The sequence below is a fragment of the Grammomys surdaster genome, unplaced genomic scaffold, assembly GCF_004785775.1.
Source record: "Grammomys surdaster isolate TR1022 unplaced genomic scaffold, NIH_TR_1.0 131, whole genome shotgun sequence".
Classification (NCBI taxonomy): domain Eukaryota; kingdom Metazoa; phylum Chordata; class Mammalia; order Rodentia; family Muridae; genus Grammomys; species Grammomys surdaster.
The window spans coordinates 7,669,094-7,687,301 of record NW_021604589.1 but is presented as its reverse complement, the minus strand read 5'-3'; the positions used below and the strand labels follow the sequence as shown (position 1 = coordinate 7,687,301).

Below are 18,208 nucleotides of genomic sequence, written 5' to 3'. Positions count from 1 at the left end.
CTCTCTCTCTCTCTCTCTCTCTCTCTCTCTCTCTCTCAGATTATGTGTTCGGGTGGAGGATATAAACAATGGGGGGGGGGGTTGCTGAATTTGTGGTGACATCCAGAATCAATGAAGGTATAATGGTGCCCTCTGCTGGGAAGAGTCAGTGATGCCGTCTGGTAAATTTTCGACTGGAACTCTGGTTGGGGTGGGGTGGGGTATTCCCAAGGAAGGATGTTTCTGGAACAAAAAGTCCCTACAAGTACTCTACAAAAAAAGTAGTTTCAAAACCCCAAACCACATGAAATTAGCTTGATTTTGAGTTGACGCTGGAATCCGAAACCAGCTGTATTTCATCCTAGAACATTAGTGCTATAAACCCTTCATCAAACCTGGAGACAATTATTTTCTCACTATCTGGACAAGACCACATTTCCAGTGCCTGAATTTTTCCAGGGAAAAATTTGCCTTTTGTAGAGCATGGTTCTCTCCAACTTGCATAAACAAGCCTTGCTCATGTCAACAATGCCCCCAAGTGACACTCCTTTTTCATAAAAAAAAAATCAAATAAGAAATTTTTCACAAAAAGTACACATCACACTGACATTCCTATCCTCCCGTGAAATGCTTGGTAGTAAGTTTTAAAAATGTGATTTGAGACTATTCAGGATACTTGTGCTATTTCATTGAAGGCACCATCTCTTCATCCCTTTGCCTCAGTGCTGGATATACAACAGAAATCCTTACCTCCTTGTAAGGTAAAGTGGCTAAGTTCCAGTAAAATGGGAGCTGTGGACACACAATGTATGCTGATCAAACTTTAGCAAAAAGCTGACTGTTGGTTGGGCGATCTTCAATGGTGTTCACTAACTTATAATATGTAAAGGAACCACTCATTTAAATAAAAGCACTAAATAAAAAGAAACAAAAAGTTCTGAAGGCATTAAAAAAATGACAAAGAAACATATCTTCTGTGTTTTGTAACTTAGTTAAAAACCATGATTGCAGAGCCCAAAACTATGCCTCTGGTTGATTATCTGAATGTCTAAAGAATTCATTTGTTTGTCATTAATATGAGAGGTAAGCTTTTAGATGTCACCCCTATGGAAATTGCACAGGGTACCATGAAGGGCCTTGAACTCCATTTCATGCTTTGCTATCACAATGTTGAAATTATCATTTTTAAAAAAGGCACTACATTTCAATCTTTTACTAGGTTCTATAAATTATATAATGTTTTCTACATTGACTGTACATGCTGCTTTTGAGTACTGAGTAAGACAGTGTTCATACAGTGATGTCTGTAGTCTGGTCCCTACACATGAGAGCTATAAAAAAATGTATGTCTAAATATAACAATTTAGTAAAGACACCTAGATGTGCTGTAGTTCAGAAGATAATGGCAAGATCTTTCCCTTCTGGGAAATTCCTTCAATGAATCATATATGGAGTGTCACTTGAGCTGGGATTTTCAGAAATATTCTTTTATCCTTATTACTCTGTAGAAAAATAGAAAGGTAAGTAAAATACATAGATGTGTTCCCATTTTGCCATCTGGTTCACCTGTGCTTTTACTGTTTCCCAGTCATGTTAGCCGAGGTTGACTATGTTATCACATGATTCCAGTGCTTCCTTAATTCACAAACGTGGCCCTCCATACGCAGTAGCTTAAGGATTGACTTGTACACATTATTTTTACAATGTTTCAGATCATAAAGGAAAAAAGGCTAACACTTTAAAAATCAGATGAAATCTTGAATTCATGTGCTTGCTGCGACCTTCGTCTAAGCTGTCGTGTGAAATCATGACAATGCTTCATTGGGGCACCTCGTTTTCTATGGAGGTCATTCCATTATGTTACAGCCTTACTGTGATTAAACAATAGCTGTGAACTCTAAATCCATAGTGTTACATAAACAAGTCAGGGAACATTTCCAAGGAAAGTGAGTCATTCACTTCTGAATACAGAAATTAAAAAATCACCACATTTTTTCTCTCTCACTTAAGGATAACCTCACTGAGACACTGGAGGTGGCAAAGCTCTATCAAAAAATCCAGCTGTGTCTGTATTTGGGCCCCAAAAAAACTCAAACAAGGGAACCAGGCTGCAGCTAATCAAAAGCTCCAATTCTTTGTATCCACAAGTCAAAAATACATTTCTCCACTTTCACAATGTCTTACTGAGAAAATATTCATTCCTCTTGGGATTTGGGTATTATGGAAATGAACACAATAAAACAAAAGAGTGTTCTATTCACAAGGGGAAAATTTGTATGTATCTAAAATTTAAAAAATAATTTAGGTGCTGGAGAGTTGGCTCAGTGATTATGAATTCTTTTTGCTATTGCAAAGGGCCCAGGTTTGATTCCCAGTATTCACACAGAGGCTTACCATCTCAGGCACAGGAGATGCATGTGGTGTACATGCAGAACTGCATGTGGTGAGTGGAGATGTACATGTAGACAAAATATTCATACATATAAATTAATAAAATGAATATAAAAATTAATTTAAAATATATAGTCCATGTAAAATATTTTGTATATAAATAATAGTTAATTTTTAGAAAATTATTCATTTATGTGTGTGACTGATTTTACACAAGTATATATGCATATGTATGAACATATACAAGCATGAAACTTTGCACACAGTTTTGTATACAGAGAACAGATAGCATCAGGTCCCCCAGAGCTGCAGTTACAGGATGTTACTAGATGCCTGACTTGTTAAGTGGATACTGGGACCTAAACTCTGTTCCTCATGATTTCTAAACAAGTGCTGCTAACTTCTGAGCCATTGTCTCAGCCTATAATGCATTTTTAATATATTAAAATATATATACAGCTCTGCTGTCCTTACTGTCTATGTGATTAGAAAAGTAACTTGCAAAAAAGAAATAGTATAGCCAATAGTAGAGTACACAGAAATGTTTCTAATTCTATATCATCTCATGGTTTCTTTTAATATGTCTTATGTTTCTAGAACCTAGTCTATTTCATTCTTAATGAAGCAAGTATAGGCTTTAAAATCCATTCTGGATTTTTCTTTGTATATGCATTTCTGTGTATGCATGCATACTTTTGTGCATGCATGTGTTTGTGTGTGTATGTGTATGTATGTATGTACTTAAGGTATATGTGCATTTGTGAGTTGGAAGCTGAGGCTGGATGTCTTCCATTATAATGGTCTACCTTATTTTTGAGACAGGATAGAGTCTCTTACTGGATATGAAGCTTTCTGATTCAGCTATACTAATTGGCCATCACCAAGGTTACTACTGTTCTGTCTACCTGCTTAGCACCAGGATACAGAAACACATTGCCACACCCAACTTTTACATGGGTTCTTGGGATCCAACTAAAGTGATCAACAAGAATTTTACCTGATGAGCTATCTCTCCAACCCTCTGATATATATTGTCATGATTCTTTTTTTTTTTTTTTTAAATGTAAATTCTTTTGAACCTACATTCTTTTTTTTTTTTTTTTTTAAAGATTTATTTATTTTATTTATGAGTACACTGTAGCTGTCTTCAGACACACCAGAAGAGGGCATCCAATCTCATTACGGATGGTTGTGAGCCACCATGTGGTTGCTGGGATTTGAACTCAGGACCTCTGGAAGAGCAGTCAGTGCTCTTAACCGCTGAGCCATCTCTCCAGCCCTATTGTCATGATTCTTAATGTAGCTAAAGTTCTGTAAACAAGACAACTAATTATAGGTTCTGAGAATTTTATTTCAGCCAAATACTATCTAAGGTAGATTTATCACTAGATCAAAATCAGCAAGTTGATATCATCCAGATAATGACTGAGAAGCATGACAATTCTTTACAAAGAATAGTTTAGTATAAAAAAAAAACTCTGAAGAAGCCAATAATATAATTCCATATGAGGGCAATACCAGCAAATTTTAATCCAAATTATGCATTTGTAGCATAATTAAACCAGAAAAGGAGGTGTTTTCAATTGTGTGGCTTTATGAATCTGGATAAGAGTAAAGTTGACAATATAAAATTAATCAATCAACTGTTTCTTTTTCAGAGAAAAAGGGGAATAGAGTAATAGGTATATCTTGCTAAAAATTACAGCCAAGTCTTATTGAATTAAACCACTGTCTGGCAGAATTTTTAAGAGACAAATAAAATTGTGAGCAACAATTGGCTTCACAAAAAGATGGCATAACAAAATCAGGTCCAAGAACAGCAGGACTGACCTTTGCCCTCCTTCTCCATGTTCTGAACTGCAAGGGACTCACATGTTTTTAAGTTGAGCTTGCTGATCCCTCTAACCACCATGCTTTGACACTTTGGCAATGTGCTGACCCACATTTTTGGTGGTCAAACTGTGGTTAGTGTGGGCAGGAGAGCCAGGAACTGCTGACTAATCCATTTCTGAAACTTGTGCTTATACAGGAACTAGTGGGCAATGGTTGGATTCATCTGCTTTGCCCAGAGCACATGATGAAGTGGGACTGGAAAGTGATGCAATTAGCCAGGGTTACCCAGCTACTCTTTGATCCCAGTGGAATGCTCTGAAGGAACTAAAGTAAAGACCCAAGTCTGCAGGAGAATGTCTGTTTATGTAACGCCTGTTAAGTGGCACAAGGAAAAGCCACGCGGTTTCCATTTCATCTTTAGGATTTCTAAACTCTGCCCTTTGAATTATCAAGGACTACCTCATCAAGGATGTCTGTCAATGCAACATGAAAGAAAATTGGCCTTAACTGCAAAGTTAAAGGGGATTTTGCAATTTCTCTCCAGGCTCTGGAGGGCATTGTCTTTCTAATACCTAAAGCAGTGGTTCTTAAACTGGTCCCTGGATCATCAGTCCCAGAACAAGGGAGGAGGGAAATGGATAGAAATGCAGACTCTCTGGCTCCAACCCAGTCCTGTGGAATCAGAGCTTTGTGATTTGGCCCAGAGAACTGTTTTAACAAGTTTCTCATGTGATGGTCTTGCTTGCTCAACTTGAGGACCAGTGGTGTAAAGAATCTGTGTGGAGGTGATTCTGGGACAATGAGCAGCAATGGCTTCCTCTGGGAAATATGTGTCACCTGAAGTACTCCAACTTTGTATATTGACCATGAACTCATATCAATCTACTTTAGCTGAAGGAAGTATGTGCTCTGTTTCTTCAAATTCCATTATTGGAGTTATTCAAATTTGAATTCCAGGAAACTTTCCTAAAACGTAAAGTACAATATAAAATTTATTTTATTGGATTTATATTTATATTCATTTATATTATTAGTCATTCTTGAAGTCATCCTTTGTCTATTATAATTCATTTCTGAGCAAATGATATGTTTATTGTCTCCTCCTGATAACTGTTTCAGCCTTCATAGTGCCAAAGGATTTTAGAGGTAGGTTGGTCTTTTAATTCTTAACAATTTTTAAGCAATAAAGAAATGCCAATGAGAAGACTGTGTACAGGAATTTACAAAAATATTTTCAGGAGTTAAGTAGGAGAAGGAGCCTTGTTAATTTCTGAATTCCCCAACGGGAATCTGAAAGTGGAGACCATATCTCACATCTTTTCTCTTCTCCAGTAGCCCAGTTCTTGGAACAGTGTTGGCCCCATTCAACAAGTGTTTCTTCATAAATGATATGAAATCAAATGTGAGTTCCTTTTCCCTTGCTCCTGCCAACATGAAGAGGGTACTTTTTTTCTAGTTGTCCATAAGGGATAGATGAAAATGGAAAAGAAATATTAGTTTCTATTAGATAATAGATTATTTCTTTTAAGCTAGTAACCTAGTAGCCTATGAGTATATCAAACAGATTCTACTAACAAGAAGCCCAAAACAGTGGTCAGGGATTATCATCTCTGAAATCAGTTTAAAAAGTTTCTTACGAGATGTTTATGTAGTACATGTTCATTATTAAGTCTGGCCCCAGTCAATTTTATTTAGTATCATAAAAACTGACTTAGCTTATGATATTTTAAGCATCTTACACAAAGCAGGATTTATTCTCTTGGGTGTGACTTTGGGTCTTCTACTGTACCAGGTTTTCCACAGGTCTGGAGAAGCATAAGACTGTTTCTTTATGCATTGGAAGTGCAAAGTGGTAAGCCTGCTCCTACTCTCTTCTAATATCACCAGGAATGAATAGGCAGCGTGTTTCCCATAATTCAGCAATAACTGGGCTATTATTCTTTAATGCTTCAGTTTATTAATGTAACCACTGTGTCATTCCTACCATGCCCATGTAATTAAATTACCCCATAGACATTTGATATGGTTCTCTCAATCCCTACAAAAGCTCCAAATTTCTATACCCCTTTGTGAGTCCCTAATGAATGGGTGGCACAGACACTTCTGTCATCTGTGTTCACTCCCTGTCCTCTCCTGACTGCTCTCCTGTGACGTGGAGGTTTATTTCTGCAGAAAAACTAGGGACTGTTAAAAAGAGGAGGGTCATATTTCAAGTGGCAGCAAGCTTGAGTCATGCTATCATCTTCCATATTCTTTGTCCAGCTGAAGCAGAGGCTGCCCAAATTAAAATTCCAAAACCATGTCTGCCCCAGTCTTAAGCCTTAGTTATGGGACACTAATCCTTGCTTAAGTCATAACTACAAAGAGAAAATAAATTGCAAAATTAACTTCAAATTAAAATTAAAATTTTAATTTGAAATTAAAACAATTATGTCTATCTAAATTAATATCTAAATTTCTGAATTTTTAGAAAAAATATTTTTTCTTTAAAATTGAAATATCTATCCTTTCAATCTTTTTAAGTGGACCTATAAAAGCAAAACATCATCTAGATTCTATTCCAATCCAGTTTACAAAATGGTATTTATGATTATCAACAAAATAATATGGCTTTTATAAAACTCTTGAGTGTTGATTTCCAGTTTTAATTTCAAAACAGAGTTTAAAATGCTGAGGACTTGGGCATGAGCCCTTTAAAATATCAAAACGTATTTTATAATATGACCTTTTTCTACTGCATACATGACACATTAAAGATTTTCTATGTTTTAAAAATGAAAAAAATGTCTGTGACAGCATATTTAATATTAGCTTAATGTACATAGTAATAGTTCCTATATATATTTTATGTGAAAGAAGAGTATAAAATTATAAATATAATCTTGGACAGCTAAGTGTTCCCATTTATTTATTCATTTACTTATTTATTTACCAATTATTTATATATTTATTATTTGATCAATTTCATATATATCATATATATATTATATATAGTAATTATATATAAATACTATAATTATATATGAACAATTATAATTATATAGTATATAGTAGGTATATGATATGCATTATATTATACTATATAATGTATATTATAGTATATAATATATAATACAAATATTGGATATATAACAAAAATATATAATAAATGGCATATACTATATTATATAGTATATAGTAATATTATGTATATAATGTATTTTGTTCATTTCTACTCTACCCTCTCTACTTCCACTGAACTTTTTCTTTTTGATATATAAAGTTTGAACATGAAAACTACATATGAGTATATGTAAGTGAATAAGCAAAATTTAGATTTAAGCTCAAAAGCTATCATTATGCTTTTATAAGAATAATAATCAAACAAAACCATTTGATGCTTAAAGATTAGACATACTTACAAACAATTGACCATTCAAAGTAAACATTTCAGAGATAAAATCACACCAAATTGAAGTATAAAGAATTTCAGGTATGGTTAAATTCAGAATAACAATTACTTTACTATTATTGCTGCTCTCTAGTATTAAATTTTGTTATTCATATATGGTCATGCTAATGGTCAACATAAGAAAACTAGTAGTACAACTAAAGTTAGTTAGGGTAGGTGCATTTACATGAGCAAAAGAGAAAGCATCAGAAGATATGCCAATAATGATTATCTATGTTCATGTCCAATGGAGATTAAAAGGAAATTAAGACAAAGAAGAAAAATAGAAATTCATGATCATACCTGCATATATTTATACTTTCATTTCAATAAAACATTTGCCACCAAGCTTGAAGACCTGAGTTTAATATCTGAATTCTTATGATGGAGGGAGAAAATTGCCTCCTTCGTATTTTTAACTCCATGTCATAGCATACATAAGTATGCATATACACACCCCCACACACCCCAACATACACATCATGTTCACACACATCACATGCAAATAGTAAATAAATAAGTGTAAAATATTGAAACATAAATAAAATTCTCAAATACTTGAAAAATGACATAACACACTGCCAGATAAACAATAAATAGAAGAAATCACAAGAAAAATTAGGAAACCATTCAACTGAGTGAAAAGTTTCACAATGTACCAAAATTGTGAGGTGCAATTTGAAGCACTGGTTGTAGGGAAATTCCTAGAATCATATGACTATTTAAAAAAAGCAAAGTTTAAAATCGATAATGTACATTCACATCTTAGTTATGTCAGTAGAGAAGAACAAATAAAACTTAAAATAGTAGAAGGAAAAGTTAAAGAAGAAGAAAGATGGTAAATAAAGATGACAAGTCAAATACCCAGCAACGTTAAGAATGGAGGAACAGCAAGATGGCCTACATTGACAAGAGAGAAATAACTACTGAAGGTTGTCCTCTGCCCTCCACATGTGGCATGACACACATTCCCCACCTCCAGCAGGCATATACACATGCACATGCAACAAAAATAACAAAATAAAAATTTAAAAGCTTTTAAAAGTTGACTCCTGGAACTTACTTGGTAAGAAATTGATAGATTCTTAGCAATATTGATTATGGAAGAAGAAAGAAAAATCATATAAGCTTTGCCATGAAATAAAAAAGCATTAGCATACTCTGCAAGATTCTATGAGCTTTAATGAAATCATAAAATTACAATTTAATGTTAATGATATCGATAACATTGTTTGGCAAAGTTAAGTTTGTAGAAACATGAGCAGTTAGAAACACATACAAGAGAAAACAGAAATCGAGCTATTTCCATATCTAGTAAAGAAATTGCAGTGAAATGACAATTCTTTCCCTAAAAAAAGTAGAGGTCACAAAGTTGGAAGAGAGCAAGGAAAATTATATAGGATGGACCGGAGGAAGGAAAAGGGAACAGGAAATGATATAATTATATTATAATATAAAAAAATTAAAAAAAGAATTCCCAGCCTGGTCTACAGAGTGAGTTCCAGGACAGCCAGGGCTAAACAAAGAAACCCTGTGCAAAAAACAAACAAACAAACAGAATTCCAGAGAGTTTCACTACTGATGGGAGGAAGAAATCATATCCATTTTGCATATACTCTTTCTGAAAACATAGGAGGAAGAACTGTTTCCCCAACTTATATTGTGAAGGTGACATAAATTTGACAAAATTGGATAAAACAAATAGAGCTTAGGAAAAGAAAACCGTTAACTGACATTGCTCATGAAAGTAGGCATGAAAACCTTTAAGTGTTGTTAAAATGAGTCTAGAAGCACATAAAAAGCCTAATACATCATGGCCAGGGATGTAATGTTAACATACAAAACCAATCAGTTAATTGGTATAACTTGCAACGTTTACAGAAGAAAGAGAATCAAATGTTCATTTCCCTAGACACAGAAAAGTAATCTTATAAAATTTCACATTCATTCAACGAAGTAGAGTTGTCTGTAAATTAAGAATGAAGACACATTTATTAAAGTGGTAAAGGACAGCTAAAGTAGAGCATCAGGAGCCTGGGAGATGGGTTAAAGAGTACTTGCTTCCTTTGCAGACAACCAGCGTTCTTTTTCCAGCACCCACATAGTAACATAACTATCAGTTATTCTGTGACTCTAGTCATCATACACCTATGTATCTGACACAAGACATGGTTCTAAAATATACAAAAGTATCCCTATACTTTAGTAATATAAAGGGAATCAACCCAGCAAAACAAGTTTATTGCCAAAGGCATATGAGTTACCAACAAGTACAGGGAAACATTTCTCTTCAACATTAGCTATCAGGAAAATATAAATGAAAGTAATAATAAATACTACTTCACACTTAGTGGAATAGGAAAGTGTATAGTAACAAGAATGATTTTCACCCATCACCACTAAAAGTATAGGATGTACTTTGAAAAACTATTTTGTAGCTTCTAGAATATTTAAATAAATATACTCAGTGATCACAATTTTCATTCCCGGGTATTTGCCTAATGTAAATATCCCCACAGAAACTTGTACACAAATATCTTGAACATTTTGCTCACAATACCCACAAGTGGTATATAAGACAAATGTTTAACATAAAGTTGGTAGGAAACTCAGGAGGAGGAACTTTTCTGGATAGTAGTACCCTAGTAGTTGAGGCTCTGGATACATGGGCATATAAATTCATTAAAACTCATGGAACTGTTCACTTAGTATCTGTAAATTTTTACCTCAATTAACAAGGTTTGGCAATTCCTAGACCCTTTGTTCTTCTGAGATCAGGAGTAACTGTGGCTGCTTCTCTCTCATACCTCTTGGAGATTCGTCCATCACTACCTGGTTTCTTGAAATTTATTGCAGCATGCTCAGACATTAGCTGCTAACTAATGCAATTTTTGTTCCATTTAGCAACATTAAAATATCAGAAATAAAACCCTTTTAAGACAAACAATTCCTGAAAATAATTCAATTCTTTTGTTTTGTTTCTTTTGATTTTTATTTTTTGAGACAGATTTTCCCTGTGTAGCCTTGGCTGTCAACTCACTCAGTAGACCAGGTTGGCCTTGAATTCAGAGATCTGTTTGCTTCAGCTTCTGGAGTGCTGGGATTTAAGGCTTGTGCCACCACCACCTGGCTCAATTTAATATTATTATTTACTATTTTTTAGGAACATGCTCAGGGTAAATTAATTTCTAACATCTTTCTAATTTCTACTCCAGTATAAATTTTTTCAAAGTAAGTTTTCAAAGGGTGATACATTTAATCTAAAATTACTGTCTAGCCAGTCAGTGGTAGCTCATGCCTTTAATCCCAGCACTTGGGAGGCAGAGGCAGGAGGATGTATCTTTGAATGATAGAGACTGTTTAAAGTTAAACCAAGAGATTCCATAGTATCTTTACACAAAATTACAAACTCTCAAATCACCTAGTCATTCTTCCTAAGTGTAGTTCATGATAACATCATGTGCTGGATAGTTGACTTTATGTCAGCTTGACTAAAGCTAAAGTCTTCTGAGATGAGAGAATCTCAATTAAGAAAATGCTGCCATAAGATTGGTCAATAGGCAAGACTGAAAGGCATTTTCATAGTGATTGATGGGAGCAGGGCCAGACCACTGTGGATAGGGTCATCCCTGGCCTGAGAGACCTGGGTTCTACAAGAAACAGGTAGAGGAAGTCATAATCAGCACACCAGTAAGCAGCATTCCTCCAGGACCACTGACTCAGCTCCTGTCTCCAAGTTCTGAACTTGTTTGAGTTCCTGTCCCGATTTCCTTCAATGTTAGACTACAATGTGGAAGTATAAGTCAAATCCTACCTTGCCCCAAATTGCTTAGATCTTGATGTTTCATCACAGTGATAGTAACTCTAACTAAGACACATCCTAAAATTTCTCTTTTAATAATCAGGTCTTTGAATAGCACTGTAGGTTTAGAGCAGCAATTCTTTTTTTTTTTTTAATTTTATTTTTTCGAGACAGAGTTTCTCTGTGTAGCCTTGGCTATCCTGGAACTCACTCTATAGACCAGGCTGGCTTCAAACTCAGAAATCTGCCTGCCTCTGCCTCCCAAGTGTTCGGATTAAAGGCATGCACCACCACTGCCGGCTTAGAGCAGCAATTCTTAACTAATGGGTTGTGACCCCTTTGGCAAACATTTGTCTACCAATATACTTAACTCATGATTCATAACAGTAGCAAAATCACAGTTATGAAGTAGCAACAAAATCAATGTTAGGGTTAGGGGTCACCACAACATGAGGAATTTGTGCCTATGTACACACATTGAGAAAGCGTTTATGTATATGAAAAAATTTTGATGAAGTACATTTGCAGTTATTGTATTTACATAATATGACTGTCATCACATGAGTAAACATGCACACCCTGATTTCTGTATTCTCCTTCTGGATTTGGAAAACTAACGTTATTAGAATATTGTTTTTCATTGTTTAACAAATAAATTGAAAAATGCTAATGGAAACTTTACCTTGATCTCTTTTAACTATACTTAGGAAAAAAAAACCATAGGCTCCAAGGATAAGAGTTATTTGACAGGCTTTTTTAGAATTCTTGTAAACTGGCTCCTGCAGAACCCAGAAAATTGATCAAACATACACTACAGGACATGTGTAGACAAGATAATATGAATACTCAGGGGATATATACTTTTTTAATCCTTAAAGGTTCTATACTTGGAACAGATTTTGGTGTCTAATTATACATTTTTGAAATGTAGGAGTGAGACAACAGAAAGTTAAAGATGTGACTGTAGCCAATGGCAGAGCTGCGAAGGGCAAATATCACAGACACTTCCTGCCACTATTTCAATAGTTCTCTCTGAGAAGCTACTCAGAGCAGCTGCAATGAAAATGTATGGGGATGGGATGCCAATAGAGAAACTCCACTTTTAGTGTGCAGAAGTGTCTCAGAGGTTGGCCTTCACACCTCTAACCATAAGGTAGCTGTTCTGCTGTAACCATTGTGTAGGTGCCCTGCTCTATAACCATCATACAAGTTCATAGACTCATCAGATAGATGATAAGGAGAGTGCCCTGCTCATCATCAGGTAGGTGTCCTGATCTAAGTATAGCAGCACTGGCTTTCTGGATGCTTAGATTAATTGTAAAGTTACTAACTTTTCCTGTATGATCAGGGCTCTGGTTTATAAAATAAGGATGACATGTCGAACTAGAAATGTCACAGTACAATCAATGAGGCAATTTAGTGGAAGTAGACGTTGCTATCTCCAAGGTAAAACAGTAATGGCTTTTTATACCCTTTGCTGTTTCCAGAGTTCCAAGAGATAACCAACATTAAAGATCATGAGGTCCTAACAGTTCTAACAAAGTGTCAGTTGACTCTACATCAGAGGATACATTCAAGGACCAGACACACTATTTATTATTACAAAAGGTGAGGATAATGATAGATAAGGTAAGAGGAAAGGAAGCTCTTCATGGCCATGTTGATCATGGTGCTGCTTGGTATAAGGACTGGTATTGGATCTGAATCCCCAAGACCAGGTTCTTAGCACAAAAAAGATTTATTTGCCCCAGAGAAACAATAAAAAACTAGAAGAGGAGATAGAGGATCAGGGAGAAGGGGAAGGGATCAAGGTAGACAGGGAAGGAGTATTAGTCCCAGAGTGGAGGACAAAGGTCTGCCTCTGGATAGAGGAGAAAAATGTGGCAGTAGGCATATGGCAGTTTATACAGGTACAATGGGAAACCCCATGTTATGATTTATTTATTTATTTATTTATTTATTTATTTATTTATATTTATTTATTTATTATTTATTATTGGACATGGTAGTTAAGTGATCTAAGAGGAGCTTTTTGATTGCGTGACTTAAATATTTTTATAGCTGGACCTTGATAGTCAGCCTTAGGAGGGGGAAGTGACCAAATAAGAGAAAAGGACTTGGTGGCTAGCTTTATTAATGTAATTTTATATTGTTTTTTTTAAAGCAAGGCAAGGGGAGTAGGTAGAAGCTCAAGGCTTTCCTTAGCCATGTAGTCCATGCTTGAGCTGGCTAGAGTCCCTTCACTAGGCCTCTGTTAGGCAGCATCATTGTGATGTATGGTCTATCACACAATGTGGGGCAGAGTCCTCCTGAATTCAGTAGTGAAATTCCAACCTCAGAGTGTAATGCGGAGACATTGGCTTCCATACTTCTAACCAAAAAGTAGGCGCCCTGCTCTAACCATTATACAGGTATCCTACTAAACCCATCAAGTAGATGCCCTGGTCATCATCAGGAGAGTGTCCTGCTCAACATCAGGTAGGTGTCCTGATCAAAGTATAGCACCACTGGCTTCCTGGATGCTTAGATTAATTGTAAAGTCACTATCCTTTCCTATACCCATTAGGGCTCTGGTTTCCACAATATGGAGGATTTGCCAAACTAGAAGTATAGCAGCATAACCAATGAGTCTCTGTAGAGGAACTAGAAGTTGCTATCCTAAAGGAAAATCACTGTTGGCTTTTTATATCTTGTCCTGTTCCCAGAAGTCCAAGAGGCAAACATCCAACACAAAAGGTCATAGGGTCAAACAGTTCTAACAAAATGTCAGTTGACTACACATTGGGGATCCTTTCAAGGGCCAGGCACACAAAACATTTCATGCTACAGTGAGGTGAGGACTATGATAGATAAGGTGAGAGGGAAGGAGACTCTTCATGGCAATGTTGATTATGGTGCTGTTAGGTATAAGGACTGGTATTGGATCTGAATCCCCAAGACCAAGTTCTCAGCACAAAAATATTTATTTCCCTCAAAGATAACAGAAGATAACAGAATAAGAAATGAAGAAAGGAGCTAGAGGAACAGACAGAAGGGGAAGGAAACAAGGAAGACAGAGAAGTGTTATTTGTCCCAGAGTAGTAGACAAAGGCCTGCCTCTGAAAAGAGGCATCAGACATGGCCCATAAGCAAATGACAGTTTATAAACATAAACAAGGGGAAACCCCATATTACAATGAGGTATTTAATATTGGTTGATTGGATATATTAATTGGGCAAACTAAGGTGGGTTTTTTTTTTTAATTTCTGGGCTTCAATACTTTGATAGCTGGACCTTGGCAGTCATCCGCAGGATGAGGAATGGCCAAATAGGGGAATAGACCATGGTACCTAGCTTTAGGAATGTAACATATGTTTTTTTAGCAAGGTAGAGGAAACATGTAGACTGGTAATTCTTGCCAGAATCATATAGGTCATGCTAGAGCTGGCTAGAGTCCCTTCCCTAGACCTCTGCTGGACAGCATCTCTGTGGCATAAAGTCTAGCTCAAAATGTGGGGTGGAGCCTTTTACTAAATGCATCCCTGGAGCTGTCTGTCACTAGTGAAATGCCACTGTCAGAGTGCAGTATAGTCATAGAACTTGACTTTCACACCTCTAACCATAAGGTAGGTGACCTGCTCTAACCATCATTTAGGTGTCCTACTCTAAATGTCATGAAAGTATCCTAGACCCATCAGGTAGACACCCTGTTCATCATCAGGTGGGTGTACTGCTCATAATTGTGTAGGTGTTCTGATTGAAGTGTAGCAGCAGTGATTTCCTGGATGATTAGATGAATTGTGACAGTATTATCTTTACCTATTCCTATTAGAGCCTGTGTTCCCAAATTAAGGAAGGTTTGTCAAAGAAGAAATGTTGCAGTGATGCCAATGTGACTGTTTAGTGGAACAGACATTGTCTTCTTAAAGGCAAACCACCGGAGGTATGTAGTTTTTTCTGCTTGCCCCAGAGTAGAGGACTACTTTCCTCTTCACAGCTAGAACCTCAATAAGAAAAGGGAGACCTTGCCCAGGAATTAGCAAGACTGAGACTAGGAAAGGCACAGGCTTCTCGGATGTTTTCCCTAGTCTTTGAGTATCTTAGCTAGAATGATTAAGCTTAGCAAAGACACAGGTGGTTCTCAGTGTGATTCAAATCTCAGACAAACCATAGCAGAAGAAATACTTTCTAAAGATATCTATATCCCAGACAGGGAGAAGAAACATGCAGTTCTTTGAAAACGGATCAAATGTAAGAAGACAAAATGGCCAACCGCAAAGATAGGGTGTCTGATGAGAAGAAGATATGCATAGCTTCGAAATTCATTAACCAAACCCCTCCAGGGGAGCTTAAGGAACTCTGCCATGATATTCGGCGGCTGGTTAATAATGACAGTCTCCTCAAAAAAGGGATAGGGCAGGCAATTGCTCAATATAACATGCACCAATTCATACCAGTGAAGATAGAAGGGTATAAAGATCATGCTTTAGTCACAGAGCATGGTCATCTAGGTAACAACAGATTTTTAGATCCAAGAAATAGAATTTCTTTCAAGTTTGATCACTTAAGAAAAACAGCAAGTGACCCCCAGCTAAGGCTTACAGATAGAAATTTAACACGTTTGAGAGATTGCTGTGATAGGGCTTTAAGAGCCTATATGGAACAGAATTATTCTACTGGCTTTAGTACTGTTTATGGTAAAACTATACATGGCAAAAAGACCATTATCGCATGTATTGAAAGTCACCAGTTTCAGCCCAAAAAATTCTGGAATGGAAGCTGGAGATCACAGTGGAAGTTAACCATCACGCCACCTACAGCTCAGGTAATTGGAATGCTCAAATCTCATGTTCATTATTATGAGAATGGAAATATTCAGTTAGTTGTCCATAAAAATATACAAGAGTCATTAACTGTTTTCAGTGAAGATCAAACTGCGAAGGTGTTTATTAAGATCATAGAGAAGGTAGAAAATGGGTATCAGGCAGCAGTTAATGAAAACTACCACGCAATGTCACATACAACATTCAAAGCCTTGCTCAGACAGCTTCCAATTACATGCCACAAAATCGACTGGAACAAGATACTTACCTACAAGATCTGCAAAGAACTCAAGTTTAAACCTACTTAATGGCCCACTGTAGCAGTCTCTAGTATGTGTGAGCATAAACGATTCAACAGGGTCTGCTCATAAAACAAATATGAGAGTGACTTATTAAGAAAGTTAACGGATCTAGCATCATGGGCTATTGCTGAACCTATAACACTGTTTTGATTCATTTATGTATTCTCTGCCTTGTTGAATCAAATATCTATGTCACTCTCAAATTCTTGTTGAATCAAATACCCATGTCACTCAAAAATTGGAATAAAACAAAGTGAAAAAAAACCTTCCAAGCAATGTCTTTCTATTACAACCAGGTATTTCAGAGAATGCTAGCATTATTTTTCTTTCTTTTTTTTTGTTGTTTAAAAAAAAAAACAGGATGTAGACCTTTTTTTCTAAACAGGTTGTAAAACTCATTCCTCCATCACCCTGCCCACAAAGAACTCACATGTAACTATGATTTAACAATCTTCCCAGATTCACTGGCAGGTATATGTGTGATATTTTGATGATCAGGCCTTAAGGGAAGGTCAGGGGTGTTTGGTTTTTTTTCTTTTGTTTTGTTGTAGTATCTGGTGTTTTTATTCAGCTTTCGTTTGGCTCAGTAAATCTGTTAGCAAATAAAACCTGTGTAAGCATTTTTATTTCAAATAAAATAAGTTTTTATTGCTATTGTCATTTATGCTATCTATTCATGCCTCTATGTTGGGTGGTTCAATAGAAATGCACACAATTGTAGACCTCCATAAGTGATGGCAAAGATACAGTTTTTTTTTTTGCACCTGACCACCAGCAATTTGACCATGTTCCAGTGAATATATGGGCAATACATATTAGACTTGTTTCTTCTTTATCTTCTTGTTGTTCTTTCTGCTGCTGATTCTCATTCTCCTCTTCCACCTTCAATGATTCTCATCAGGAAATCAATCCATTTACTTCAAGGGGCATAACAACTATGTGTAAATAAAGGATTTCTTTGTCAGAAACAAAATGGGGGAATAGTAATGATCTCTTGTCTTTGATAATAATAGTCCTCTAAGATAAGAATTTTATCATTAATTTTTTTTTAAAAAGGAAATTCCCTGTTTATATAAGGGGAGGTGCTGATACTAAGGTCTAGTTCCCTAATTGGTTCTTGATTTGTCAATAAAGAAGGCCAGGGGACAATTGGAAAGTACAAGTGGAACTCTTGGATCCCAAGAGGAAAAGGAGATGCAGGGAAAGAGAGAGGGCTTTTTCTGCCATGCTTTGGAAGGAGAGGAAAGCTGCAGTCAAATAAGGTAGAGTCTGCAGCCTCTGCTATGGGCGGGGGCCAAGGATGTTGGTGGGGGCTAGCTGATGAAAGCCACTAAGTTTAGTGCAGAGGGAGAGATGGAAATAATAAATTGATAAGGGCACGAATTTCCAGGCAGGCGGTGTCTGTGGCTAGCAATTGTGCCACGAAAGGCAAGCTGTAAAGTGACAAGCTGAGTGTGTGTCCTCTATCTGCGCATTAAAGGGTATCAGGTTGGGCTGGCAACATGACAACATGACCCCTCCTGGAGAGGTCGACCCCTGGAGCAAAGGCAGAGAGAGAAGGGGGGAGGGGAGGGCAGGGGAGGGGAGGGGGAGAGAGGGGAGGGGGAGAGAGGGGAGGGGGAGAGAGGGGAGAGAGGGGAGAGGGAGAGAGGGGAGAGGGAGAGAGAA

At 36.5% G+C, this 18,208-nt stretch overlaps 2 protein-coding genes across 2 annotated transcripts in view; one reads left to right on the top strand and one right to left on the bottom strand.

The window, feature by feature from the left end:
* The window catches only part of Mid1 (midline 1), a 327,852-nt gene that overhangs the window by 227,147 nt on the left and 82,497 nt on the right, over window positions 1–18,208 (bottom strand). The gene's annotated exons all lie outside the window — the stretch shown is intronic.
* Window positions 15,680–16,546, top strand: LOC114616718 (F-actin-capping protein subunit alpha-1-like). The gene is made up of 2 exons (XM_028762150.1): window positions 15,680–15,897; window positions 16,105–16,546. Exons 1-2 carry the CDS (start codon window positions 15,680–15,682, stop codon window positions 16,544–16,546), a joined length of 660 nt encoding a protein of 219 aa, XP_028617983.1.